This window comes from Branchiostoma floridae, chromosome 3, assembly GCF_000003815.2.
Source record: "Branchiostoma floridae strain S238N-H82 chromosome 3, Bfl_VNyyK, whole genome shotgun sequence".
In the NCBI taxonomy this organism is placed as follows: Eukaryota; Metazoa; Chordata; class Leptocardii; order Amphioxiformes; family Branchiostomatidae; genus Branchiostoma; species Branchiostoma floridae.
In genome coordinates this window covers 18,286,905-18,312,054 of record NC_049981.1, presented here as the reverse complement: position 1 = coordinate 18,312,054, position 25,150 = coordinate 18,286,905, and the positions used below count along the sequence as shown (strand labels likewise).

The 25,150-nt window shown below is 43.2% G+C and overlaps 2 protein-coding genes across 6 annotated transcripts in view; one reads left to right on the top strand and one right to left on the bottom strand.

The window, feature by feature from the left end:
- LOC118410949 (A disintegrin and metalloproteinase with thrombospondin motifs 3-like) overlaps window positions 1–7,017 on the top strand; it is a 16,559-nt gene extending 9,542 nt beyond the window's left edge. For both annotated transcript variants that reach the window (XM_035812921.1, XM_035812920.1), the window contains exons 16-23: window positions 45–165; window positions 676–795; window positions 1,496–1,659; window positions 1,857–2,019; window positions 2,320–2,452; window positions 2,753–2,963; window positions 3,584–3,731; window positions 4,241–7,017. In XM_035812921.1, coding sequence (XP_035668814.1) covers window positions 45–165; window positions 676–795; window positions 1,496–1,659; window positions 1,857–2,019; window positions 2,320–2,452; window positions 2,753–2,963; window positions 3,584–3,731; window positions 4,241–4,452 — 1,272 coding nt within the window. In that variant the 3' untranslated portion in view covers window positions 4,453–7,017. The remainder of the gene's footprint in view (window positions 1–44; window positions 166–675; window positions 796–1,495; window positions 1,660–1,856; window positions 2,020–2,319; window positions 2,453–2,752; window positions 2,964–3,583; window positions 3,732–4,240) is intronic.
- LOC118410952 (insulin-like growth factor-binding protein complex acid labile subunit) overlaps window positions 7,007–25,150 on the bottom strand; it is a 25,591-nt gene continuing 7,447 nt past the window's right edge. The window contains exons 1-6 of one of the 4 annotated variants that reach the window (XM_035812928.1): window positions 14,658–14,970; window positions 11,855–11,936; window positions 10,109–10,843; window positions 8,928–9,111; window positions 8,246–8,380; window positions 7,007–7,825 (exon numbers count right to left, since the gene is read on the bottom strand). In XM_035812928.1, coding sequence (XP_035668821.1) covers window positions 7,046–7,825; window positions 8,246–8,380; window positions 8,928–9,111; window positions 10,109–10,836 — 1,827 coding nt within the window. In that variant the 5' untranslated portion in view covers window positions 10,837–10,843; window positions 11,855–11,936; window positions 14,658–14,970 and the 3' untranslated portion in view covers window positions 7,007–7,045. Of the gene's footprint in view, window positions 7,826–8,245; window positions 8,381–8,927; window positions 9,112–10,108; window positions 10,844–11,854; window positions 11,937–14,657; window positions 14,972–25,150 lie in introns of those variants that run through there. The other 3 variants (XM_035812926.1, XM_035812927.1, XM_035812925.1) reach the window with 3 other exon arrangements.

The following is a 25,150-nucleotide window of genomic DNA, read 5'->3' as shown; positions in this document are numbered from 1 at the left end:
AAGTGTGCTTTATCAAATTTTCTTTTACCATCTCTTCCCCACAGACTGTTGGATGTGACCGAAAGCTGCAGTCTACCAAAGAGTTTGACAACTGTGGGGTTTGCGATGGTGACGGTACTCGCTGTAAAACTATCAAAGGCACATTTGACAAGCCCCCCAGACCAGGTATGTTGCTTGAAATGGCTTCCTTGATCCAGCGTGTGTATTTGTTGTCCTCACTGTCTATGACCTCGGGCCTCTCCCAAACTATTATGCAAGGAAGCCATCTGAATCAGTAGGTCCACAATAGTCATGAAGTTATCAGAGACGAGGGGAGGAACAGTCTCAGTCACGTTTGGGACCGCATCCATGCTGCTTCATCTCAAAGTGACAGGAAAGAGTAACGATAGTCACGTTCAAGAATGCATCCTTGTTTTGACAATTACATGCAGTAGGACAAGTTTACTTTGCACTAACATGACAGCTTTATTTTACACTGAAGAAGACAGCAGATAAGTTCAAAACATCTGTAGAGAAGAAAGATAAGGGACTTAAAGATTGTTTAAGTTCCAATTTTACAATTGCTGTAAAATCAAACACATATTATAATGTTACATACGTGTAGAAAATGTAATTGTTTACATACAAATGTGCTTCTCAAGAACAAATTTTCTTGTAATGTATGTACACATATAGGAAACACCATCCCTGACAGTGATGAGGACTCAAACACAGAGTACCAGGAGGTGGCGGTGCTGCCTAAGGGTGCTTGGAACATTGAGGTGTTCGAGACAACACCGTCCCCACATTACATTGGTAGGGAGCTCGAGTTCTGACTGAGAGGTGTTGATCTAACATGTACTAATGTACTTTCGGGTGTCTGTGGTTCAAAACCTACATATACATGTACATGTGTACAGTCTGATAGCTGCACTTGTAGCAATTATTGTTGTATTGAGGTCCCTTGAGTTAGCATTGAATGGCAGCTTCTCCAGACCATTGCAATTCAGCCCTGCCAATTTTATTTTTAGCTTTTTGTAGTTCAGCTCCTGATTGTCAATAGAGAGTAGTCTGACAGCCACCCAGGGCTGTCTCCAAGACTCGTCACTGTGTCCAGGGATGAAAATGTGCTTGTTGGGACGGAAAAAATTCATGTCCCAAAAATCTGACCTTCAGTTCATAAAACTGATGAAAATGCATTTTCATTAGCTTAATGACAGATTTTTCAAGGAAAACCAACAACATGCATTCCCAAAGAATAAGTGGGATGGAAAAAAATTTACAGTTGGAGACAGCCCTTAACCTAACGGCTAACCCAATAACATGTATGTACAATGTATTAACCATTTCAGTTTCTCACAAAAGTGCCCCAGGCTTCATCCTATCTGGAAAAACCATTAAAAACCCAAGGCTACCTGAAAAGAAGAACTACCGGTAGTTTACTGCAGTGAATGAATTGTAAAGGATGACTTATGGAACACTGATCCTAACCAATGAATTCCATGTTATCTGCCAGTGCTGAAGAATGCAGAAACAGGTGTCTTCGCTCTTAAGGACCACGGAACGAAGGAAGCTTTGCTACATTTTGTAGAGGGCGGCACGCGATGGACCTACCTCCGCTCTAGTGATAGTGAGACCCTTGGTACCAAAGGACCACTGCTCCAGGCCATTGTTGTAATGGTAGGAGTCTACATGTATCCAATGAATTCAGTCATAAGAACTTAGTGACTTTGAAATGCCAGACCATTTGCAAAATCGTAGAATGATTGAGTACTAGTATCTGTTATCTTAGTAAATTTTTACCTGAATGTCTATCCTTAATCAGTGTAGACAACATATAGAAATAGAATTCTGACCAGGCCTTATGTCACCTACAGATCTCCCCAAAAGGCCTGGAACCCTCCACCCTGGCATACAAGTATGTGATCCACGAGGATCTGCTCCCATCTGTTAACAACAACATGATCCCTGGCGGCAGCCCTGATGAGTATATCTGGGTGATGAGGGCTTGGACTGTGTGCTCAAAGTCCTGTGACGGTGGTGAGTGGTCAATGGATTTAGTGTGGAATCTTATCTGTAGTCCACTTCTCTGACAGCTTCCTTGCAGGATGGTCTGGCACAGCTGTTGGATGCTTTGCCCTTTACCCATGGTTAATTACCAATACCAACTCTCTTTTAATGTCTGAACACACAACTTTCTCCAGCAGTTAAAAAAAAGCCATTAGGGGCCCTAAACCTACACAAGAGCTATTTACAACTCAAAACAGACCAAAGGATGTCCAGAAGACGAGATGTTGAAACCAGAATGTGACTTCCTATACTGTGATTTATTTTCTACAGGTGTGCAGTACACGAGGTACTCATGCAAGAGAAAGAGTGATGACAAAGTGATGAACATTCGACTGTGTAACAAAGATGAGAGGCCAGCAGTCCTGCGAAGGGAGTGTAACATCCACTCCTGCCAAGAAGCCAGGTAAGGTCACATCTCAGATTCATGTACTAGGCTTTTTTTAGGATTTCATTAGTGAAAGATGTCCCTGTTGCTCAGATGTTAGCAGCTCTCACAGTTGATCCCCTGGGTCAATATTGCAATAAGTGTGTAATGTTCTTTATCATGCCTGATAAAAAAGGGAAAAACCTGGCTCTCTCTATTTCTGGATCTTTCCTAAATGTAGCCTGAGAAATGGCTTTTTGTATAACGCGACAAAGTTTTGGTTCTGAAGTACATTCCCAAATCTATGCTTACGTTTCTTGTTTGATTTCCTTAACCCAGATGGGATGTTGACACCTGGGAACACTGCTCCAAGACCTGTGGAATGGAGGGTTACCAGATCCGTACAGTCAGATGTGTACGACCCACCCCCGACAACTCCACCATCGAACCTGTACACCACAAGCACTGTAAAGAGGAGAAGCCAGCCAATCGGCAGCCATGTAACAGGGTCCCCTGTCCATCCTTCTGGAGAACAGGGGCGTGGTCAAAGGTGGGAAAAGTGGTGCCTAGTATCCAGCCATGTTACTGTTAGTAGTGTGTGTAGTCCTCATAGTAGTATGTGAATTCCAGTGGATCCTAGTGACCCTACACATGTACCTCTGGACCAGGAAGTTGGGATTTTGAATCCCCAGCTGTTGTTGCTCACCCAATATGTATGCAACTCGGAAGGGTTGAAGTCCATAGGAAGGGATATTAAGCCGTGGTCCACTGTTCACTGTACTTGTTAAAAAGAGCTATAAAAATGAAACTACTCTACATAGCCTCAGTCTCCTCTCTGTCTCAACTAGTGAAAGATTAGCTCTACTGTTCATTACGTACAATTGAGCTAAACTGGTTCAAAATCACTTTCACTATGAGTGCTGCAAATTACGTAGTACTTAAAAAAAAGAATGTTCAAATTGTATATTGGACTGATACAGTTATTTTCTGTGCACACTGGTGTTAAAGAGTACCCTTTGCTCTTTTCTAACATTTTTCTAACATTAAATAAACTGTTCATGGTACATAAACCAGTCCACTCATTTTTTTTAAACCCCAGCAAGAAATTTTTAGAATTACACCATGAATTGGGCTATTCCGTGACATGCTCCATTGCTGTTTGTGTTGCAGTGTTCGGTCAGCTGCGGCCAGGGCCTGAAGGAGAGACAGGTTGTCTGTCAGGGACCAGGAAACAGACCCTGGGACGCTGATGATGTCGTCCACTGTCTGGAGAAGAAGCCTCCCGCCTCTCAAGTCTGTATAGGGGAGCCCTGCCCAGGTAAAAAGCACCCACTGCTGAACAGTTAGCATAGGTGTTATTGAGTGTTTTTGGAACTTAACTCTGTCTTTTATAATGTATCTTCACTGAAGGGAAACAATTGTACATGATTTTGTCCTGTTTCTTCTTCTCTTCTTCCACTCCTAACGAAGAAGGTCAGTAACCTTAACCAGATGGCTGTTGCCATGGTTACAGCCTCAGGTCATGTTCAATTACATAATGTAGCAAGTCCAGGGGATCTACATGTTTATGATTGTGCCCTTAACCAACTTAGCCCAGTCAATTGGGCCCAACACTCTGGTCCACTCTGCAGGGTAAGGGTTAGGGCTTGGGTTAGGGTTAGGGTTAGCGTTAGGGTAAAGGTTAGAGTTAGGGTGTTTGGCCAAGTTCACCAGGGTGTTGGACCATTAGTTTGTTTGATTAGCTATTAGACAGAGTAGGTAAAGGGCTGATGCAGCAGACATGCCCTATACCCTATCTTAACCGGAACAACTTGATGTTCTCTGCAGAGGAAACATGTTCAGGGGACCAGTCCATCTTCTGCCAGCTAGATGTGTTATCACGCTACTGCTCCATCCCTGGCTACCAGAAACTGTGCTGCAGCTCCTGTAGAAGATACCAGCCCACCCTGCAGTCACCATCTACTAGCACTTCATTTAACCAGACAGCAGTGGAGGAGAGTGGGGTAGAGACTCAAACCAGTGGTAGGCAGGCGGGATAAACTATCATCAATATATCAAAAATTGTATGTAAGACCAGGGGTGCCTAAGCATTTACATGAATTTTCATAGAGACTGTGTATGCTACAAGATTCTTGCAGGTCACATAAGTTTGATATGTTTTCACATAGTGACTCTTGTGGGTTTCACGAAATTTGTACAGGTTTTACAAAATTTGTGAGATTCTTAGGCACGCCTGGCCAAAGCATAACTTTCTACCAATATTCAACTGTTGGATTTGCTTTTGAATTATTTTTGGGTGCTACTATTATTGTAGGAATAAGAAAAGGGACATTCCATTAACATCAATTCTCATAGTTCCACTGGGTACCCCTAAAACTGCAACATTGTAAAAACTGTGAGATCTACCAATGAAGCATCTGTAATCCCAGAGGTATGCACGCTTCAGACATCCAGGTGCTCAAGACATTCTTGAAAAGTCAATTATGTCATGTTTTTATATGGCAGGCTTATACCGGGGGAATTATGAGAAGTGACGTTATTTATTAGTACATGCTTTACACATGTATCTACACGGCATCCGTGTATGGACAATTTTTAATGGTTGATTGAAAAAAGAATAACACGGAAGTCAGAGGTGACGTTGTAATTTGATTATTAGCAGGTGGTTGCATAAACTAGCGTATTAATTTCGGAATGTTTTCATGTTTTGATTATTGCCTATCTAGATACTATGGGAACCTTTTTTCTACACTTCTACAGTGCCATAATTTGTAAAATTCGGACCCAACCTTTTAGCTGAAAATTAAGATTTAGGAAACTACTGTCTGATTTTTAACCACCCGTTGAGACTTAACTAAGATATATTTCATATACAATGTATCATCATGTCTTTCTATGTGTAACCACAAGTTTTTTATTTATTCTATTTTCCATCCCAATCAATTTTGTGACAAACAGTATTATAAACTGTAGTGGACATTGTGACATTTTTTGTAACTTAAGTTCATATATGTGGCATGATCATGGTGGTGTATGTTCCATTGTAGCGACTGGGATTCGGACAGATTGTCCTAGGACAGATTCAAATCTGTCCTAGCAGAATCCATAATTGCAATCTGTCTTTGGACAAAGTAGAATCTATGTTGTGTTGTATTTTAATTTGATTTTAATTGGACTTGTCCTAGGACAATACAGATTGGGTTAGGATAAGGTTTGGGGGTTAACCTAACTAAGTAACCCTAACCCTAACCCAATCCATAATGGAAGTGAACATGAAATTGGTGAAAATTCATTTGTATAAGCTTAAAATGACAGATTTAACAACGAAACTGACAACAAAAATCAAAAACATAGGCTCCCTAAACAATGAGTGGGAAGGAAAACATTACAAAGCTTACAGAATCGTACTAAATGGTGTCTCTATATTATCCTGATATACATTTGTATTCAGATTTCTGGAACACTGTGAAACCACAGGATGAGAGCTGTAAAACTGGACTGTAGTCATGCCAGTGTTTATATGGTTGAGATGCCTTTTCATCAAAATAATGTAAAAGCTGCTGCAATACTTTCTAATTAGACCTTATCAAATCTTTCTAACACTATTAGCTTGCGTGTCATTGAGATCAATTGAATAGTTAGACTGCTTTCTATGATTTAAAGTCAACATCTTTTCTATGGTCATGTGCTATCACCACCAGTGTGCAGGTGTAGCATTGGTCATCAAACACATTGATTGACATTTTGTTAAGGATGGAAAATTAAGCTAACTTTTTCTTAACTTTTTACAGGACAAAACAACGACTTTTTGTAGTCTGTAAGTCATGTTGTTGAAAATTGAGTGTTTAATGTTACATTTTTCATTGACTTTATTATTTTAGGCTGATCTATACTGGCTGAAACTTGCTTGTAGGTAAAGTACATTTTAGGTACATGCAGATGATATCTCTGATCTAACCCAGTCCTATCTTACCAGAGCAGTTCAAAGAAGATTTCCCCTGACTCGCTTCCTGTTATTGTAGGAAGCTGTGAAATTTCAGCTTCCTACAATAACTGAAAGTATGTCAGAGGGACTCTTTATTGAACTAACCCTCTTGTATACAAATACTCCAACTTATAAGTAAAATATGTGACTACATGTACAGTTAACACATAGATCATAAAACTCATCAACTGTCGACATGTCACATGTGAAAGGTATGAAAAGACAAAACCTGTTGCAATTGCCTGAATAAGCATAGATACAAAATGGTTTACGCAACAGGCACATTGATATTTCTACATGAATACAACTTTGATTTACTGTTTTTACAACTATAATATGGTGTTCATACATGTAGATATTCATCAATAATACATGTTGTGAGTGGCTGAAAAAGACCTTAAACCATGATAGCAACTGCCTAAAGACTAAAACAAAAATATCAAGACGTGAAAATCTACCTTCTTCCGCAATAGTACATTTTGATTTTACTCTTTTCAACTTTTCACATCGGATAATGATCTCTGTCTATTCTTCAAGACGTTATATCAATATTGATATGTTGAGGTATTTCTGCAATGACATGTAACTGTTATGTGGACATAAATACATTGGTACATTAGATAATGTATGATGTATTCATGATTACATTACTCTCCGTCTCCGGAATGTACAGTTTCCGTCGTTTCAATCACAACGATTGGCAACAACCCTTCTCTGGAGATAATGTTAGAGGCTATCTCACTGTCAGTTTCTTTAGACTGCACATTTTCCTTGAGTTGGTTTTCGCTATTGTCACAAACGAAGTCTACTGCGGGCACCATCATGATTGGCTTGCCGGCATGTTTAAGTGGTTCGCTGCAGCTGGCCACTGCTGAGGCACCAAAAGTCGGTTTGTAGTCCACGGCAGTCGTGCTCATCCACTCACGCAACCATTTCAGGTGACAGTCGCACTTCCACGGATTCTCCTGTAGCTGAACATGGGTCAGAGGTGGTAGAGCCAAAACGTCCTTCGACAAGCTATTCAAACGATTGTTGGCAAGAGACAACTTCTCCAAGGACAAGCAATCCTCAAGGAAGGATTCTGGGATGTCCTTGAGTTGGTTGTTTTCTAGCAACAGCTCCAGCAGTTGTGACTGACCGTGCAGCATTCTTCCGGGCAGTCGTTCCAACACATTTCCAGCCAGAATTAAGTGACTAAGGCTTTCTAAGCCAAAAAATGCTGCTTCAGGGATCTGATGCAACTTGTTCCCTTGAAGTGACAGTTGAGTGAGCGACCGTAGCCCGTTAAAGGCACCCTCCTGGACAGCACGGATGTAGTTATCGCTAAGGTCTAGATGAGACAGTTGATGAAGCTCGTGGAATGCATTGTCAGGCACTTCATGGAGGTTGTTCTTCTGCAGCAGCAGGATTTCCAGCTGTGCCAATCCCTATAGATGTGACATAAATCATCCTGTGAACCCCCTCGTTACCCTCTGCCATTCAGTATGCAGGCACAACCAACTGGTAAACAACTTCTGTTCAAAGAACAGAAGGCCCGGATCCAGGCTATGTTACCTTAAAGTTGAAGTTAAACAGAACCCTTGCAGTGAGTGCTAGAGAATAACCCCTCAGCCAGGGAAGCCACAGTCAGGCTAAAGGTAAAATTGAAGAACAAGCTTACGGGATACAGAAATAACTTAAAAAGTAGAGCTAACAGTTATTTAGTGGTAGAGAGAAAGTGTGTTCACAGTGGTTTTAAACTTGGGAAGTGCTATGGTCAAACTGTAATGGTGATACATTCGCAAGGAAGCGGTCACCGTAAAACTGCAAACATTAAACCACTACAAAAAATTCAAGAATGACAGTACCTGAAAGCTTGTAGAATTGATGTTTTTGATTGAGTTCTGCTGAATGTAAAGATGGCGCAATTTGTGAAGGTGAGAGAGCAGCTCTGGTTTCACTGTTGTAATTTTATTACTCTGCATGCTGAGGGTGACAAGTTCCTGTTGTTGAAGTACACATAAAGACAATTATTGCAAAGTTAGCACAGATGACGTTACTGCCCGTTGCAGTACAGTACATTGTAGTGTAATACGAGTACTTGATCATAACAAACACACACACACACACACACACACACAATCAGTTGTAAGAAGACTGGAAATTGTATGAGAAAGCAAGACATAACATTAGGCTTTTCCTGATTGTTCAAATTACAGTCAAACCTGTACTACGGTGACCAATTTACAACATAAGGACATTTGGGTGGTCCCTTGGGTTGTCCCTGGTATGCCACATTGCTAGTGGTCACTGTAACTCTGGACTCGGAGCAATTCGATTTATTGCCTGGAACCTTTCTGGCACCTTTGATTCAGCTTTGTGTTAGTGTCCCAGAACTGTTTCTAGCATTCAAATGTCAGTTGTGGAACCACGGACACACACTGCTGCAAATAAACAAACGTACCAGATGATTACAATACGTCCCGATTTTCACGGAGGTAACAGAGCAATAAAAAACAAGAGCGTTTGATTGGAAAGAATCCCCATCACCTTGTTCTGCTTTAAGGCGTCCCCATGGAACATCTCCAGTAGATTTGCGTCCAGCTCAATGACTTGTAGTTTGGGTAGATCACTCAACACCTTCCTGGGTAGCAGGGCCAGTTTGTTACCGTGGAACCACAGCAGCTCTACGCTCTTCAGTCCCGCAAACACGCCCTCTTCAAGGCGGTAAAACCTGGTAAAAGAGTGACGGTATAATCAGTAAAGCCAGAGGTTCGGTGTTTGAGGAGAGCCACACCTCCAACACTTTAAAGAACCCGCCACTCTTATCGAAAACAGTAGGGACCATTCCCTGTGTGAGTAGATCAAACATCGCAGTCTGGTCTCCGCCTTGGAAAGATGATAGTCACCTGTTATGTCAATCCTTAACAAATGTGATAAATGGCAGTAAATAAAATAAAATACAGTAAATCAAATTCGAACAAAACAGAATTAAAATGAAATACTATAAGATAAAATAAAACAGAATGAATAAACTTTATGGAGCGGATGTATATCTAAACATGTTTGTCACTGGTTCAGCAAATGACCAAGAGTACGTGAGATAGGCGTGCATCACATGGTGCCTGCTGAAAATATTATGATCGCAAGACATAATATTCGCCACATGCTGTCGGAAGGTAGATGGACCGTCCGACGGACGAAATATAACTAAACTCAGGCATTCTGCAATGGGCACCCCCCCCCCCCCAATTTACACACATTACCAGAAACGTATATCAGAAAGTGGGTAAGGTTTAGAAAATCGCAGAGACCAATGTTACAGTCACCCGTCAACCTCCTTGGTTCAAGGCAAATCTTTTGGCCAGGCTGTCACCTCCCAACGCAGTATAAGTACATGTATTGGCAAGATGTGTGGATAAATCGATGTACAGCACATTATCAGAACTACCGTTATGTTGACAGATCGTAAAAACGCTGTTTTTCTTCCACAGGAAACATGGCATTTATCTCGCCTAGGTGCAATATCGACTTCCAGAAATCTCTGACCCATTGCTGGCGTCACACGTGCAACAAGTCACGTGTCCACAGCGATTTGGTCAGAGAGCTGAAGAGTACTGAGTGATTCAGTCGGAAATTTCGACGAGTCAACTTATTTAGTTGAAGAGCAGTAAAATTTTCCATAATGTAATTTACAAACTCTGATGAACCTTCATGATAATGCATCTCACCTGTTCTGGTACAGGAAAAGCCTCGCCAGGCTCCGCAGTGGCTTGAAAATCCCCAGCGGAAGTGACGACAGGTGGTTCCCGCCCAGGTTCAAATCGTACAGCTGAGTCAAGTCGTCAAACAGTCCACGGTTCAAATATTTGATCTGATTATCATGCAGGTACAGATACTGAAGGGAAGGCAGGTTTTTGAAGATTCCCATCGGCAACGATCTGATCTTGTTCCATCCCAAGTAAATCCCGTCCAGGTTGCTGAGTCCGGCGAACAAGTCCGGCTCTAGAAATGTCAAAGAGTTCCCATAGAGGTGAAGCCAACGTAGTTTCTTCAAGGGACGGAAGATGGACTTGTGGAGGAAGCGAAGTCTGTTGAAGTGTAGGTCTAGGTCCATGAGCTCAGTCGTGTTGGCAAAGGCATCCCGGTCCAGATCTACCATCTGATTTCCACTCATATCAAGGTAGTACAGCAAGCTATATCCTGGTCCGTTTAGAGTGTGGTTCAACATGTGGATGGAATTGTATTGAAGAATGAGTTTTCTGGTGGGATTTGGAATGCCGGGTGGCGGCATGTGCATACCTTTCCGTGCACAGTTCATAGTTTTGCCATAAACTTCATGCCGGTAACAGTGACAGGCCTGGAGACAGGGCAATGCGCTGTTGGCACAAGGCAGCAGTAATACGATCCCGTAGACGTACAGAAGCCACAATCCGGCAAGTTGTTCTTTCGATTTCATGGTGAATCTGAAGTACAAATAAAATTTCGTTATCTTTATACACATATGTTCTTTGAGGATTGTTAAAAAAACACAGTACCAATGAGACAACATAAATATGAATATAAATCCTTGATCAAAAACACTGAAACAAAAACATTTCGCTAAATTTGTTTTGTCACTTCCTCAGATTTTATTCCTAATATATGAACGATATCGTATTCACTATATAAGCCTATGGCAATATCTTCTTGGACCCGTTGCTATGATACATTTTGCTATCTGTTAAACACAACACAGGCAGTATCAATCGCGACTCTTACGCACTGTATATATAGTTATATATATATAACAGTAAACTAGCATATGATTCCCTATCGACAATATGGCTCAAAGCACTACATGTGGCTGTATGTAAGATTCCGATAATTCATTATTGGTATGGGGCATGCTGTACTACGACAGCTGCATCAACAACCCAACGTCGTTTTTACATCGTTATCAGTTGAAATTTCCTCTTTAAAACTCAAGTCAAGGAAAGGTAAACCCAAAGTTATGCTAGAAATGTTAATGCCTGAGAGACTAAAACAAAGATTGACGCTCGGCAGTAATGTGCTTTGTACGTTCACATCACTCAAGTTATAGCGAGTCTTTTCTGAGTGGAGTTGGACAGAAAAAGAGAGTACGGTTACGTCCTTCAACATCCAGAAGTGTAAAACCAACACAAAACGTCAGTTACATCCTATTTGTTAGTGAAGGTATTTTCTTCATTTTCTAACTGTAACATTTTAAGTATGTTCTGATCGGAGCCTTGCGGCGTTTTTATCTAGCATACAAAGAGGGCATCAAAGTTTGATTCAATGATCTAAACAGAGGAATATTTAGAAAAGCGAAACAAAGAAGTGATTCAGTTCCCCTGTAGCCGTAGACAAGGAATAAGCATATGGTAAACGTATCTAAATCAACACGAGCATATAACGTTACAGACATACTGACATGTAGTTACTTTCTTTGCAGAACTTGATGACTATAGTCTAACCTTGGTACAACACAGTCCTGGCCTTGCAGAACTTGAAACGCAACAGTCTGATCTCCCACCTTCTTCGACCACCAGAAGAGCTCTACAAGTGACAAGATCGTTGGGCAAGTTTAATGCGCAACACGTGTGTGCCGTGCCGTCGGGCTATTAGAACTCACGGACACTTTTAGAATAGATTTGAAGCAGACAGACCATTGTGGGAAATAGCTGGTGTTCGTTATGCATGAGTTCTGCGCAATATGTTAAATTGGCCTTGTTAATTTCGCTATCAGCGTCTTCCGAACGGTGACGTTTTGGAGTATGCTGTATGTGTGTGTGTGTGTGTGTGTGTGTGTGTGTGTGTGAGTCACAGTGTGTGTGAGTCACAGTGTGTGTGAGTCACAGTGTGTGTGTGTCACAGTGTGTGTGTGTCACAGTGTGTGTGTCACAGTGTGTGTGTGTCACAGTGTGTGTGCCACAGTGTCTGTGTGTGTGTGTGTGTGTGTGTGTGTGTGTGTGTGTGTGTGTAGCGTAACTCGAGAAGTTGTGGACGGATCCTTATGACCTTTGGTAGGTTTTGGTAGGGGTCGGGAAACTAAAGGTCAAATTCGGTAGTGGTTTTGATAGCTTGCAAACGCGTAAAAACAAATCCGAAGAAGTAATTTGACGTATCTTGGAACCACACAAGGACATGATTATGACATTGTACCCCTAAAGTTCGGGAAGGTCGTTATCTGAAGCTGTAATCTACCGCAGACAGTTTCCTTCCGTTAGCCACTGACTGGAACTGTGTGGAAATGCCAGACTCGGGCTTTTCCCATGGCCCACCATGCACTGACCATCTAAAATGTGGAAAGCGCTGATTTGGTCCACTGGAAACGGAGGTCTTTGAGTTCCAAATTCTTTGAAGTGAATAAGAAACCGGAACTAGTATAGTGTGGTGCGACTAGTCTGGTGATAACGGATTTTCGTGCAGCTTTTGCTGCTGCATGTCAAGATTCCCTTAAGACATGTCAAGACTTCCTTAGAACACGTCCAGACTTCCTTGGGTCTTCCTTCTGCTATGTATCCACAGGACAGACGAACCAAGGTCACTATAGGATGGATTTGGCGTAGAAAACACAAACATACGTTTGGGACGGGTCCAAGTGTCGACAGGTGCTTCTTTTCTATAGCAACACTCAAAACTTTGACAAAACACAGGAGAGGCGGTTTTTGTGCTAATCATTTTTATCGAAAGTAATATCAATCAGACAAAAAGGCACCGCCTGATTTGGCTGGATGTTTTCCTTAGCTCTAATAGGAAACACCGAATAAGAACGTAATCCACCTGTGTCCTGTACCAAATGTCAGAGGACTGCGCTCTGGTCTAGATTTTGCACAGCAGTATAAGTAAGGTGTAACTCCAGTGGAGCTATATGTAGTTATCAGATTTGCCTTCTGTCACTTGAATTTGCCACCGTACCTGCAGAATACGACTGTAATTACTGTGGGTAAAACAAATTGGCAACATGTGTCCCCTTGCACAGAGATCAGTGACGCTGCTAGAAGGCACAGTTGATTTGCGCCGTTTTGAGTCTGCCAGGGGCGAAGAGGGGCTGTATTTCATTGGACTTTCTAATCACGAAACACTGACATAGCCCAGATGCATCTTGTTAAAGTAGGGGGTCCCTCAATTAATTGGAATGTTGTGTACTCTGGGAGCTAACGGAGATTTAGGTATCCGGACATTGTCCTGCAATTTATCTAAACGTATCAGCAACTATATATCAAGATTCTATGCACCGCCTCATCCTGCCCGCGTACATTGCCATCCTGTATGGTCCTGTGTGGCTGAAAAGTTTGTGGTCTTGTTACTCTGCAACAAAGTCGTCCTACGTGAGTTCTTAAAGCCTATCCACTCTACTTCAAGGGTACAGTTACAGTGTTGCTGCCCTACAAAACCTTAAAGGTGCATCCGTTCGACACATGATTGACGGAAAGGTCATAAGGTTCAGCGGTCTGCTAGCGTTAAAGAGATCTAATACTTAAGACTATCGTTCTTGGCACTTCAATGTCACCATTGATTCATCAACAACTTCAGACAGAAGCGGACAGTAAGGAAGGAAAAGATGCCCGTTTGTAGGTTATCCACGTATTAAGATGCACTAGGTAATATCTGGGCCCCAAACCGAAAACATTCTCGAGAACAAAAACCTTCTTGTAGATGGCCCATACAAGAACTTTTGAAGATATTTGCATTCGTTATTTCGTATTCCTGTTTTTTTTCTTCCCTTTAATTAACTAAGTAAAGGTAAAACAAGCTGCACAAGGTGAGAAACACCATTTCAAACTAGACGCTCTTGTTTGTAAACAACAACATGCTGGCCACCGGGAGGATCAGGCATAAACTTCATGTATCTCCACTCAAGGACTATCTTCTGTCACATAGCACAGTTAGCATGAAAGTTAAATGTTTTTAGAGGGCATTCTGGATCAAAGTTGAAATGTAACTACCAACACAAAAAGTTGACTTGTTCATTCCTTGACAAAAACTAGAGTAAGGACAATCGAAAATTTGGGTAAGTTCAATTTTAATTTTTGTGTTGACAAAACCAGCACAACTATCCAGAAGGACATAGCACGTTGAAGTCGTCTTTTACTTTTGTGCTCCGAGTAGACTCTCAGATATGGAAATAGGAACCAAGGAACACCTACACTGCCTCGGTGTAGACAATATGATCCAGGCAATAAGGGACAGGGGTGCATCACGACTCAAGACTGCAAAGGCTCGACATAGGCAAGCAAGTATACTAGAAAGCAAGCAATAACTCTTATCCCTTACCTGGAGCTTCAGCATACACGACACGTCCCTTGCAGTAGACCTTGCGTGGGAGTTGACCTCAGCTAACACGATTCCACACAAAGTGTCACGAGTTCACCGGCATATAAGGTAAGCGGCGGTCGCCCTACTGGTTTTAAGATCCTGGGCCTGTCTAACTGTTCGACTATATAAAGTTACCTTCTGACTCGGCCCATGTGTAATTCCCCAACTCGTGATTGAAGAAACCGCAACAAGCCCAGGGCCCCTGTTCAGTTCTCTGCACATGCCCGGTCGCGTCCTAAGAATAACCTGTAGGTATTTGTCATGATTTAAGCATGTGTTGCCGTCAGATTTCCGCCGGACTTAAAACACGTCTGAGATTAGGCCACACCGATGTGATTATATGGATGACATCCACTGGGCACCCAATGTGAGAAAAGAAACAAAATGGCTAGAAAAGTTGTCTTCATTCTGAAATCAGGAAAGTTGTCAGGAAGTTTAAACAAAAGAGTGAACATACAGAACAGAACACAGAACATCATAATTCTTTATTTTAATCCCTACATATTTTCTGTACTTTGGAAGACTTCGTTAATTAGAGTTTATTTTGTGATATTTGTTTTTATTAATGACATACATTTGCTTATTTTTCGGCTTCTTTGTATGATTTACAGTAAAGCCGCAAAGGTTTTTTTCCTACTTTGGGAATTGATGCGCGCGCGGATGTCATCCATATTATCAAGTCAGAGTGGCCTAATGCTTCCAATTGCAAGAAGCATCCTAGCGAGGCAGGTTTGCCTGGTACTACCTTCACCGGAGGATTATCACCGACTGCGCAAATCCCTTATCTCTGACACAGAGACCAGCATTTCACTACATACAAAATATCTTGTTACCAAGCAAGTCTGTAGCCAGGCTACATGTGCATCGAATGAGGTTGGGATTGTTAGATGAAACTTAGATTGTATACAGTTGGTCTTTTCCCCCTTCCGCTGGCGAGATTAAAGAAGACAGATACAATAAAAACCTTCCTCCAAGGACCATACTGTGCCTCCTAGGTAACGATGTTGGGATGAGGATTGCCGCGTTTCTGCCTGATTAGACAACCTTCTCATTAGGAACTGTCTATCTTTATCGCTGTTGCAACTGTCCTTACACAGGAATGGCACGTATGTGGTTTGCTGGCGTACGTCTCGGACCCGAAAGAAGGAAAGAATTTTATTAGCATTTTGGCAATGCCTAAAAACTTCCTTAAAGTGTGAAAAAGTTTACACGAGTCCGAAAATACTGAGATTTATTAATTGCACAATTGTATGATTTACAACTGAATAGGCATACATTACGGTACATTCCACAAGTCTTTCTGAGGTGCAAGGCAAGCAGGGGAATACTAAAGAAGATCACTAAAGGCGGACAGTTTGTCTTTGGATCCGTAACCTCAACGTTCGAGTCACCGAGGTTACTTGGGATCGTTCCAGGGAGTTGAATGTTAGCTGGACGAGGAAATCAAGTTGCGAACCCATGGCAGTGGGGAGAAAATCGGGACTAAACTGAACTGGTTGTCACAGTGGGGCGGGCTTAGGTGAAGGCTCTGGTGTAGTGAAGGTTTCCGGTTTAGTGGGACTTTCCTGTTCCTAGTGCGGTCTCTGTTGATACGGAGGGACTGATGAGGATTGAAGCTGAACAACGATGCTATTCAGGACCATTCAGACAAGATGAACACGTCCTGAGCTGGGGACAGTGAACGATATGCCCGTCACATTCCCGGAATCCTCCTGGACTGACAACAAGTACATGCATGGCACACTTGAGGGGCAACTTCAGACAACAAAACATACTCTGTGTTTAAGCAATGGGATGCAAGCCATGAAGTTAAGTTCGTGGTGAACAAACTGTGGAGAGATGAACAGATATTATCAGATCATTATCGAACTATGTCAACTTGCTTGTTCCACCAATTAGAGAGTGCTTGCATGCCCGTCAAAATCTTTTTATGCTTTTATTTTTGCCTTGCCGCCAGGCAAGGCTTTACGCCAGCTTTTTTCCATGGATCAATGGACGGACCTTTTAACCCAGCCCTTCCAAAGCCCCTTCCAAAGGCCCTTTGTTATTTTGGGTATACAAACAGTTTTAGTAATACAGACAGAGACCAAACTGAAAACCATCATAATATAAGAAGAAACAACTCATGAATGGAAACAAAGAAAAAGAATGTGCCATTCCACCCGAGGCAGACTTGCACCCGCCCACCCTTCTGCCAAGAAACGACACATCAAAGCAAACTGGAAATTATAAAGAGGACTAGAGAGTAGAAGGAGAACACCATAGTGAAGGACTGACCACACATACTGAACATCTAACAGACAATCCACCAATAGCAAAGACAGACTGTAGCACCAAACAAAGACTACTACGACAAGGACTCTAAAAACGTAGAACCAAAACTCCCGTCCGCACACTTGCCCATTTAACAGATTGGCACCACTCAGCCAAGAAACTTTCAGAACCAAGTCGAACAAACTCCATCTTGAGTTTAAACCTAAGAGCCTCCTTGATTAGAGACACCAGCTCAATGTGAGATACGAAATTATTGTCAAAGAGAGCCTGACACCTGGACCACCAAATCTTAGACCGAGCGACGGCCAAAATGTAGGTGCAGACATCTCTCTTACACTTCTTCAGGGTAGACGACATAACACCATAGAGAGCGACCGCGCGAGAAACACGAAAACTAGAGACCACCCATCGCCTAATGAACCCTTCGACCCAAGTCCAGGTCAGGAGCACCTCGCCACAAGACCAGATGGCATGGGTAACGGTCTCCGTAGCTCTACAGTTTCTCCTCGGACAAAGAGGGGAAGGAGTTCTGTGCCAAATCGAACAAGTCAAGTAGTTGGTTTTGAGAGCCCCATGTGCGACCTTCCAGGAAAGCTCCTTTAGGTTATTCTCAAGGAGAGTGTTATGCACCGTTGAAAAAACAAGTGACCAATCAACACCCCGCTCTAAAAAACAAGCGGAAGAGGTATGAGAACGAGTTAAAATGGCAGCTTTGTACAAAGACTGCACGGTGCATATCCTGTCCCAAGTCTTCGAAGCAGAAGCATTAACAAACTCCAAGGTGAGCTTCCGCATCAAAGAATAGTGAGGTGGAGCCTCAGGAGAGTGGGGGGAACTGTTAGACCACGATGATGGTTCAAAACGACGGGCAAAAAAACCCAGCCAATATTTTGCCAACTGGACCCATGGAAGATCCGGCCGGTCAAGAATATTGGTAAACGGCCGACAATAAAAACAATTGGCCTTCACTCCAAAATCAATGAGATCCCATCCACCTTTGTCCAAAGGTAGCAAAACTGTCTGTCTAGAGACCAGTTCTGCACGATAACTCCAGAAAAACTTAAAGACGGCTCTCGTAATGTCCTTGACGACTGACTCGGGAGGAGAAAATACAGGAGCAATATACCACAAAGTAGATAAAGCAAGGTTATTAACGACGACAACCTTGCCAGCGAAGGATAAAGAGAAGCTGTCCCACCTTCGCAGAACCGCTTCAAACTTAGCTTGCCTCTCCCTCCAGTTGACTAAAGGCATATTAACACTTCCAAAAGTACCTCCCAATAAACGTATGGATACAGATGTCCATTTAAAATTCTTCGGACAATCGAGTCTTTTCCTCCAACTACCTAGCCAGAGACCCATACATTTGTCAAGATTTAAAAGAGACCCGGAACCTCTGTTATACATGTCAATAACAGCAAAGAGCCGGCGGATCGACTCATCGGTTGTAACAATAGCCGAGTTATCGTCCGCATACTGCGAGATCTTAACTTCACGGCCACCAGGCAACCTGAGGCCGTGAATAGCAGCGTCGGCCCTTACTGTAGCGGCAAATGGCTCCAAAGAAATTGCGTACAGCAGGGGTGACATAGGGCACCCCTGCCGAACACCTCTTGAGAGAGAAAAAGAAGATGATAGCGACCCATTGACGAGAACAGCACTGGTAATGTTGTGGTACAATATAGCAACCCATTTGCGGAAAACCGGGCCAAAACCCATCTTCGTAAGAGTCAAGTGAAGAAAATCAATATTCACTCTATCAAAGGCCTTGGCCTGATCCAGAGAAATGATCGCACAGTCAAAGTTATTCATATTAACATATGTAATGATATCTCTCATCAAAAGTAGGTTACATTGTATCGACCGGCCTGGTATACCGCATGTCTGGTCAGGACTGATGACCGAGGCGGCAACCATCTTAAGCCTATTGTTAAGGACCTTTGCAAGAATCTTATAATCGCAATTTAACAAAGAGATGGGGCGACGGTTCTTCGGGTCCAGAGGGTCCCCTTTTTTTGGAAGGAGAGTAATAACACCAAAACTCTGGCTCTGAGAGAGCTCGCCAGAAGAAAAAACTTCCTCAAAAACTGAGAGGAGATCCTCGGCAATGACGTCCCAGAAAGCGACATAAAATTCCTTCGGGAGACCGTCACTGCCAGGGGACTTATTATTCTCCATACTGCACAATGCAGCCCAAAGCTCATCCAATGAAAGAGGACCTTCTAATGAAGAGACTTCATCAGGATCCAAAGACCCTTCTAAATTGTTACAAAGGTTATTCGCCTCACACTTATCAATAGGCTCAGCACTAAAAAGGTCTTCATAAAATAGCTTAAAAACGTCTAAAATCTCCTCGTCATCTTGGACAACACGTCCAGTAGAATCTCTGACCGAAGAAATGCGTCGCTGCCTACTTCGGGAAGAGGCCTGGCTTACAAAATACGAGGTACATTTTTCCCCCTCGACAAATTGCTTGACTCTGGACCGAACAAAAGCACCGCGAGCCTCCTCAGCGGACAACTCGGACAAGGAAGACTTAGTACATTCATACCTACGCAAGATGTCCGCCGAAGAGGCCCCGTCGTTCATCTTGTTGGTGAGATCGACAAGTTCATTATTCAAGGTAAACATGGACTCCCGTCTCTCCCTAGCCAGTTCACAAGAAATTCTGATCAGGAGAGAGCGAGTTCTAGCCTTTACATCATCCCACCAGGCTCGCAAAGAAGGAAAACCTGGTTTCAAAGTCTTCCAATTGTTAAAAGCGAGTTTAAAATCATTTAAAACTTTGTCTCTTTTTAAAATCGAGACATTACATTTCCACAAGCCAGGCTTCTTCTTCACATCCGGTAAAATTGACAAGGACACACAGTCATGGTCTGTAAAATATGCGGGTAAAAAACAGTAGTTTGAAACGACGAGGCATTTAGACGAATAAAATCGGTCCAGCCGACAGGCAATACCTTTGGTCGGCTGTCTCCAAGTGAAGACCTTTTTAGAAGGATTCTCATGTCTCCAAGAGTCATGCACATTAAAATCGGCGCAAATGTCTTTTAAAACGGTGGAACCGCCACTACCATGAGCCGGGTTCCCGCCCCTCTTATCAATATCAACATCTTCAACGCAGTTAAAATCACCGCACAAAATAAGGGGCTCAGCCCCCGACAGAAACTTATACAAATTTTTAAAAAATCCAGTACGCTCCGCAGAAATGTTAGGAGCATACATGTTACAAACTTTGAAATTACGCGCACCATCGGACAAGACGACACAGACAACACGCCCACTGTCGTCACAAGACTTTTTAACCACATCAAAATTGAAAGATGGAGAGAGTAAAATACCCACACCTCTAGATTGGGAGGAGCCCAATGCCCAAAACGCTTGGCCTCCCCATTCCTTCTCCCAGAGCACCGCTTCAGATGTTGACGAAACATGGCACTCTTGGAGGCAAACAACGTCAAATTTATGTTGACGGCAAAAGCCGAAAACCTGCCTCCTCTTCTGCGGACTACGGAGCCCACAGACATTGAGTGTAGCAATAAGAACCATGAGGCTACATAGAGAAGGAATGTCAAACAACATCGGAATGTGAGGAATTAGTGGTACAGATCATCAATTCCTTCCACACCAATTCGGTTAACAAATTGGGGGTGGACATTGTAGAGGTGCTTGAGACATAACATGGTGGTTTTAAAAAACCTCGAACAATTACCAACCTTACAAGGCACAACGTCCCCGGAGATGCCATGCGCCTTTGCAAGGTGAGATTTCAAAGACCTAAAACTATGCAAGAGTTCGTCACAACCATGAGAAATAAACTGGTTGCACACAAAGACAGCCTTATTCTTGTACAAGTCAGAGGAGATGACAATGGCTCTCGCCTTTGCTACCAAATCGGGACTTGGAGCCTGAGAGGCATCCGAAGTATCCTCATCAATGATGAGGCTTCTGGAGCCAACAGTAGAGTCAGACTCGTTACCGTCCACAGAACGAAGACTCTCCGAGGGAAACTCCTCGATAACAAGACTGGAGTCGGAATCCGGCTCCTTACGAATCTTTTTTCCTTTCGACAAAGTCTTTGCAGAGGCAGAACCCTCACTGGAATCCCCCCTACACCTTTTCCTGGAATCTTTGTCAGCAATATCAGAGTTGCCATCATGGCAGCTCTGACAAAGAAAGAGGCGATTATCGCTTTGACAAACTGGGCCCTCACAGAAAGCAAGGAGAGCAGATTCTGGAGTTATGTCTGCCTTGCACTGATGACAAGACACCACCTCCAGAGTGATTGTGTAATCCAACTCACAACCCTGACACATGTACCGACGAGTAACAGGTCGGATAGGACTGGCCGCTTTACGCCTCCTTCTCTGGGACCGGGCGCGAGGGGCCGGTACCGGAGCAACAGATGTTGAGGGTACCTGCTCGCTAGAAGAGGAAGAAAGGCCAGGCTTAGCCAGAGAAGGAGCGGCCTCCGACAGCAAGTCCTCAGACGGCTCAACCACCGCGACCGGAGAAAACTTGGTCAGAGAAGGAGCGGCCTCCGACAGCACGTCCTCAGACGGCTCAACCACCGCGACCGTAGGAGAAACCTCCGGCTCCGCGACCGGAGAAGAAACATCCGACTTCACAGCCGAAGAAGTACCCGGGTCCACACTGCCAGGGTGACCTGGAGGCGAAACAGGATCAGATACACCAGACTCTGCGTCAGAAACATGGGCCAGTTCCGACCGATCAGTCTTATTTACAGCCTGAGGAACCCGTCCATCATGATGTTCACGGACCTGACTCACACCTGCTGGGAGCTCTTGGCTCTTAGCCCAACTGGCTCCCATCTTAATCCTGTTTGCGAAGGACAGGGGACAACGGCGGGCCGTATGTCCCTCTGCCCTGCAACTGAGGCACACAACATCGTTGGTACAATCCATGGCCAAATGCCCAATGGACTGGCATTTGTTGCAAAATGTTACTGCACAATTTGCCGACTCATGGCCTTCCTGGTTGCATCTCAAGCAGGTACGGGGCTGCCCCACGTACCTGAAGAAAACCATCCTCCCGTCAAACATTTTCCATGCTGATGGTATATTGCATCCCGGCTTTAAAACTACTTTGTATTGCCGGTTCCCATTTTTGATGGTCGGTCTGTCCCGGTATGTTACCATACGGGACGTGATGACGGCACAGTATTGATTTAACCAGTTCCTGACATAGTTGTCATCGAGCTCATACGGAATTCTTGTGGCCGTGACAATTATCTCCGCCGCCGCGTAAGATGACACATCCACGGCGTCTAAACCAGACAGTTTCCCCGCATACAATGTACGCTCGTGTACCGAGGAAAATGACACGTCGAATGAGTTTGGTCCCAGAGACTGAACAGCCTGAATGCTGCTCATGGGAGCCGAAACCTCGCTCAGCAAAGTAAACACTTGTTCATACGTTAACCGATCACGGTACACGGCAACTTTTATTGAAAGAGGACGCTTCATAATGCAGCTTTAACTAGAACCAAATAAAACTAAAAAGGAACCAAAATAAGAGCAGACAGAGCTGCCAGAGACCTTGAAAAACGCTACCTGTAAATCAGACAGCCTCCACGGACTCCACGGGCAGCAAGGGTTGAAAACGTAACGTAACTGAAGGCGTGTAACCAAACTGACACGCTTAAAGAACAACCAAGTACGAACCAATAAAATAGGCAGCCTCTCCGGGCGCTACTGGTTCTCAAACTAAATTGCTAAATTTGCCAAGGAGCAAGCCCAAGTGGAAATTTCCACTCAGACAAAATGGACACCACTGTCTGTCTCAACCCTTGAAATGCAAAACAGAGCAGCGTCCTACAATGGATGACCTCTGCCCCCTCTCAGCCCAGTCTATATAATGGGCGGGGGACAGCAGAAACTACAATGCTGCAACTAGATTTTGCAGATGCGAAACAGGACGAACGCCCCACAATGGATGGACCACCTCTGCCCCTCTCAGCCCAGTCAACGCAATGGGCGGGGGGCAGAAGTAAACCACAATGCTGCAACTAGATTCTGCAGTTTTAGATCAACTCATTAAATCCCAGAGTTCGACCGACTTGCAAACCATTAGATCAACTCAATAAGCCCAGAGTTCAACCGACTTGCAAACCAAAAGATCAACTCATCAAAGCCCAGAGTTCGACAGACTTTCGAACCACAAACTTACGGGCAAAAACACATTGTCACAATGAAGTGATCAACGTGCCATCTCTGCCGAGTTTCATGGCTTAGTTAGACAATGGTACATTCCAGACGAGTATTAAAACGCTCTTCTAGACGCATGTTACTGTATGTGGTCCAGCGTAATAAATCTACGCTTTAACTCACCATGTTCATATAAATATATATCACAAATTGCATCAGAAGGAACTTAGTTTGTAATAAAAAATAATGCATATTCATTGTGGGTCAAAAAGTTTTACAAAACCTGTTTAATGTGCCAATAATTCATCTGACATAAATTATGATAATGAGGGGGAGGGGGGCGACATGTGGAACTCGGGATTTTTAAGCGTAGAATCTAGTCTAACTTACCAAAATAACATAAAATACGCGGCAAGGCACAGCTTTTTTAAAAAGATTTCTTGTTTGGACGGAGATGGGCGGGACAGTGGGATCGGTCTAGTTTTCAGACGCTTGTAAAGACGGAGACGGAGGGCTCGGAAACCGCAACACGCAATGCTAATTGTGACAATGATCTTGAAGGTACGACAGATTGAACCACATTGTTAACAGCAAAACAGGAAAGGCTGTTGAAGGACCAGCTGTTTCCCAGTGTCCTCAGAACTTGGCAAGGTTGGCTCGGGTTCGTGGTAAAAAGGAAACCTTCTGCTGATAAGCCTGCTTGTTAGCAGGTCAGAACAACATTATGAGACAATAAGCTGGTTATGTGTACATGACGAAAACTGGCTGCTTGCTGTGGATGATATACGAGGGGACAGTACAATAAAGATTGGGCATGGCTAATGACAAGATTTCTTTTTCATCATCTGATGTTACGTCCTGTTCTGTTCTGTTATTTCATGTTGGGGTTCCCCATGGGAATTTTTGAAAAAAAGAGGCGATATGTATTCTTTCCGGGTTTTCGGAAAAACCTGTCCAGTCCGGAATGCGGAAAACCCTGTCCAGTCTGAAAAGAGGGTCTACATGGGGATATACGTTGTAAGCTACTAAGTACTAGTATACAACAACATTTTTTATCTTTAATATGGCTAAGCAAAATTATAACAAAAATCATCCATCATTGTTACTTCTGTGCATCATATAAAAAACTTCTACTCTTTGAGACTGAACATGCTATTAGCCTTACGGCATAATTTTGCAAATAAAACACATTATTTCTAAAAGGATACATAGTTCTATACAGCTCACAACTTGTACTAGGGTTTGAAAAATGCCATCTCGGCTTTATTGTAGTGCATTGCAAAATATATGTAATGTTTTAACATTGTGTACTAAGGTCATTCTTAAACCAGGATTTAAACAGACCAGCTCTCAAAATGAGTACTGCACACTTATCATTCAAAGAAAACCTTTCAAAGCCTGTCTTTGTAATGTATTGCCACTATTTAACAACCCGAAATTGATGGACATTCAAGTTATCCATTGTTTGATGGACAATGGGTGTAATTCTCTCCCCTCATGTCCCACCAGATAAGTGTTAATTTGGTACTTTGCATTTGACAGAACTGACTTTGTGTGCATGTTGTACCTTTGGATCACTCATTATGGGGTGTGCCTAAATACCACAAACGACCACAAACGACTCGGAAATACCACAAACGACCACAAACGACTCTAGCAGTGCAGTGTATATGGGTCAAAGACCTTGTGTGGCGCTCTGGAGACATTGTTTACACATTTATGAATTTAAAAAACGCAGCAAGTCCTGCGTATTCACCAGTTATTTCGAGTAAGTCCGCCGGTTTCAAGATCGAAGCGATTCTGCGCTGTCAATGAATGCGTGCCTGCATTTGAGGCTGAAAAACACTTAGTATACAAGTTTTATAAGTTGACAATGATAGAATAGTGCCATGCTATAATCTATGAACCAACAGCGTCCATAGTTTTATCGTCCTGTCGTCTATGGAGCCGTGGAAGGTATCGAGAACTTCCCCATGCAGACTCCTAGCACGGGCGATCCAACATGAATCG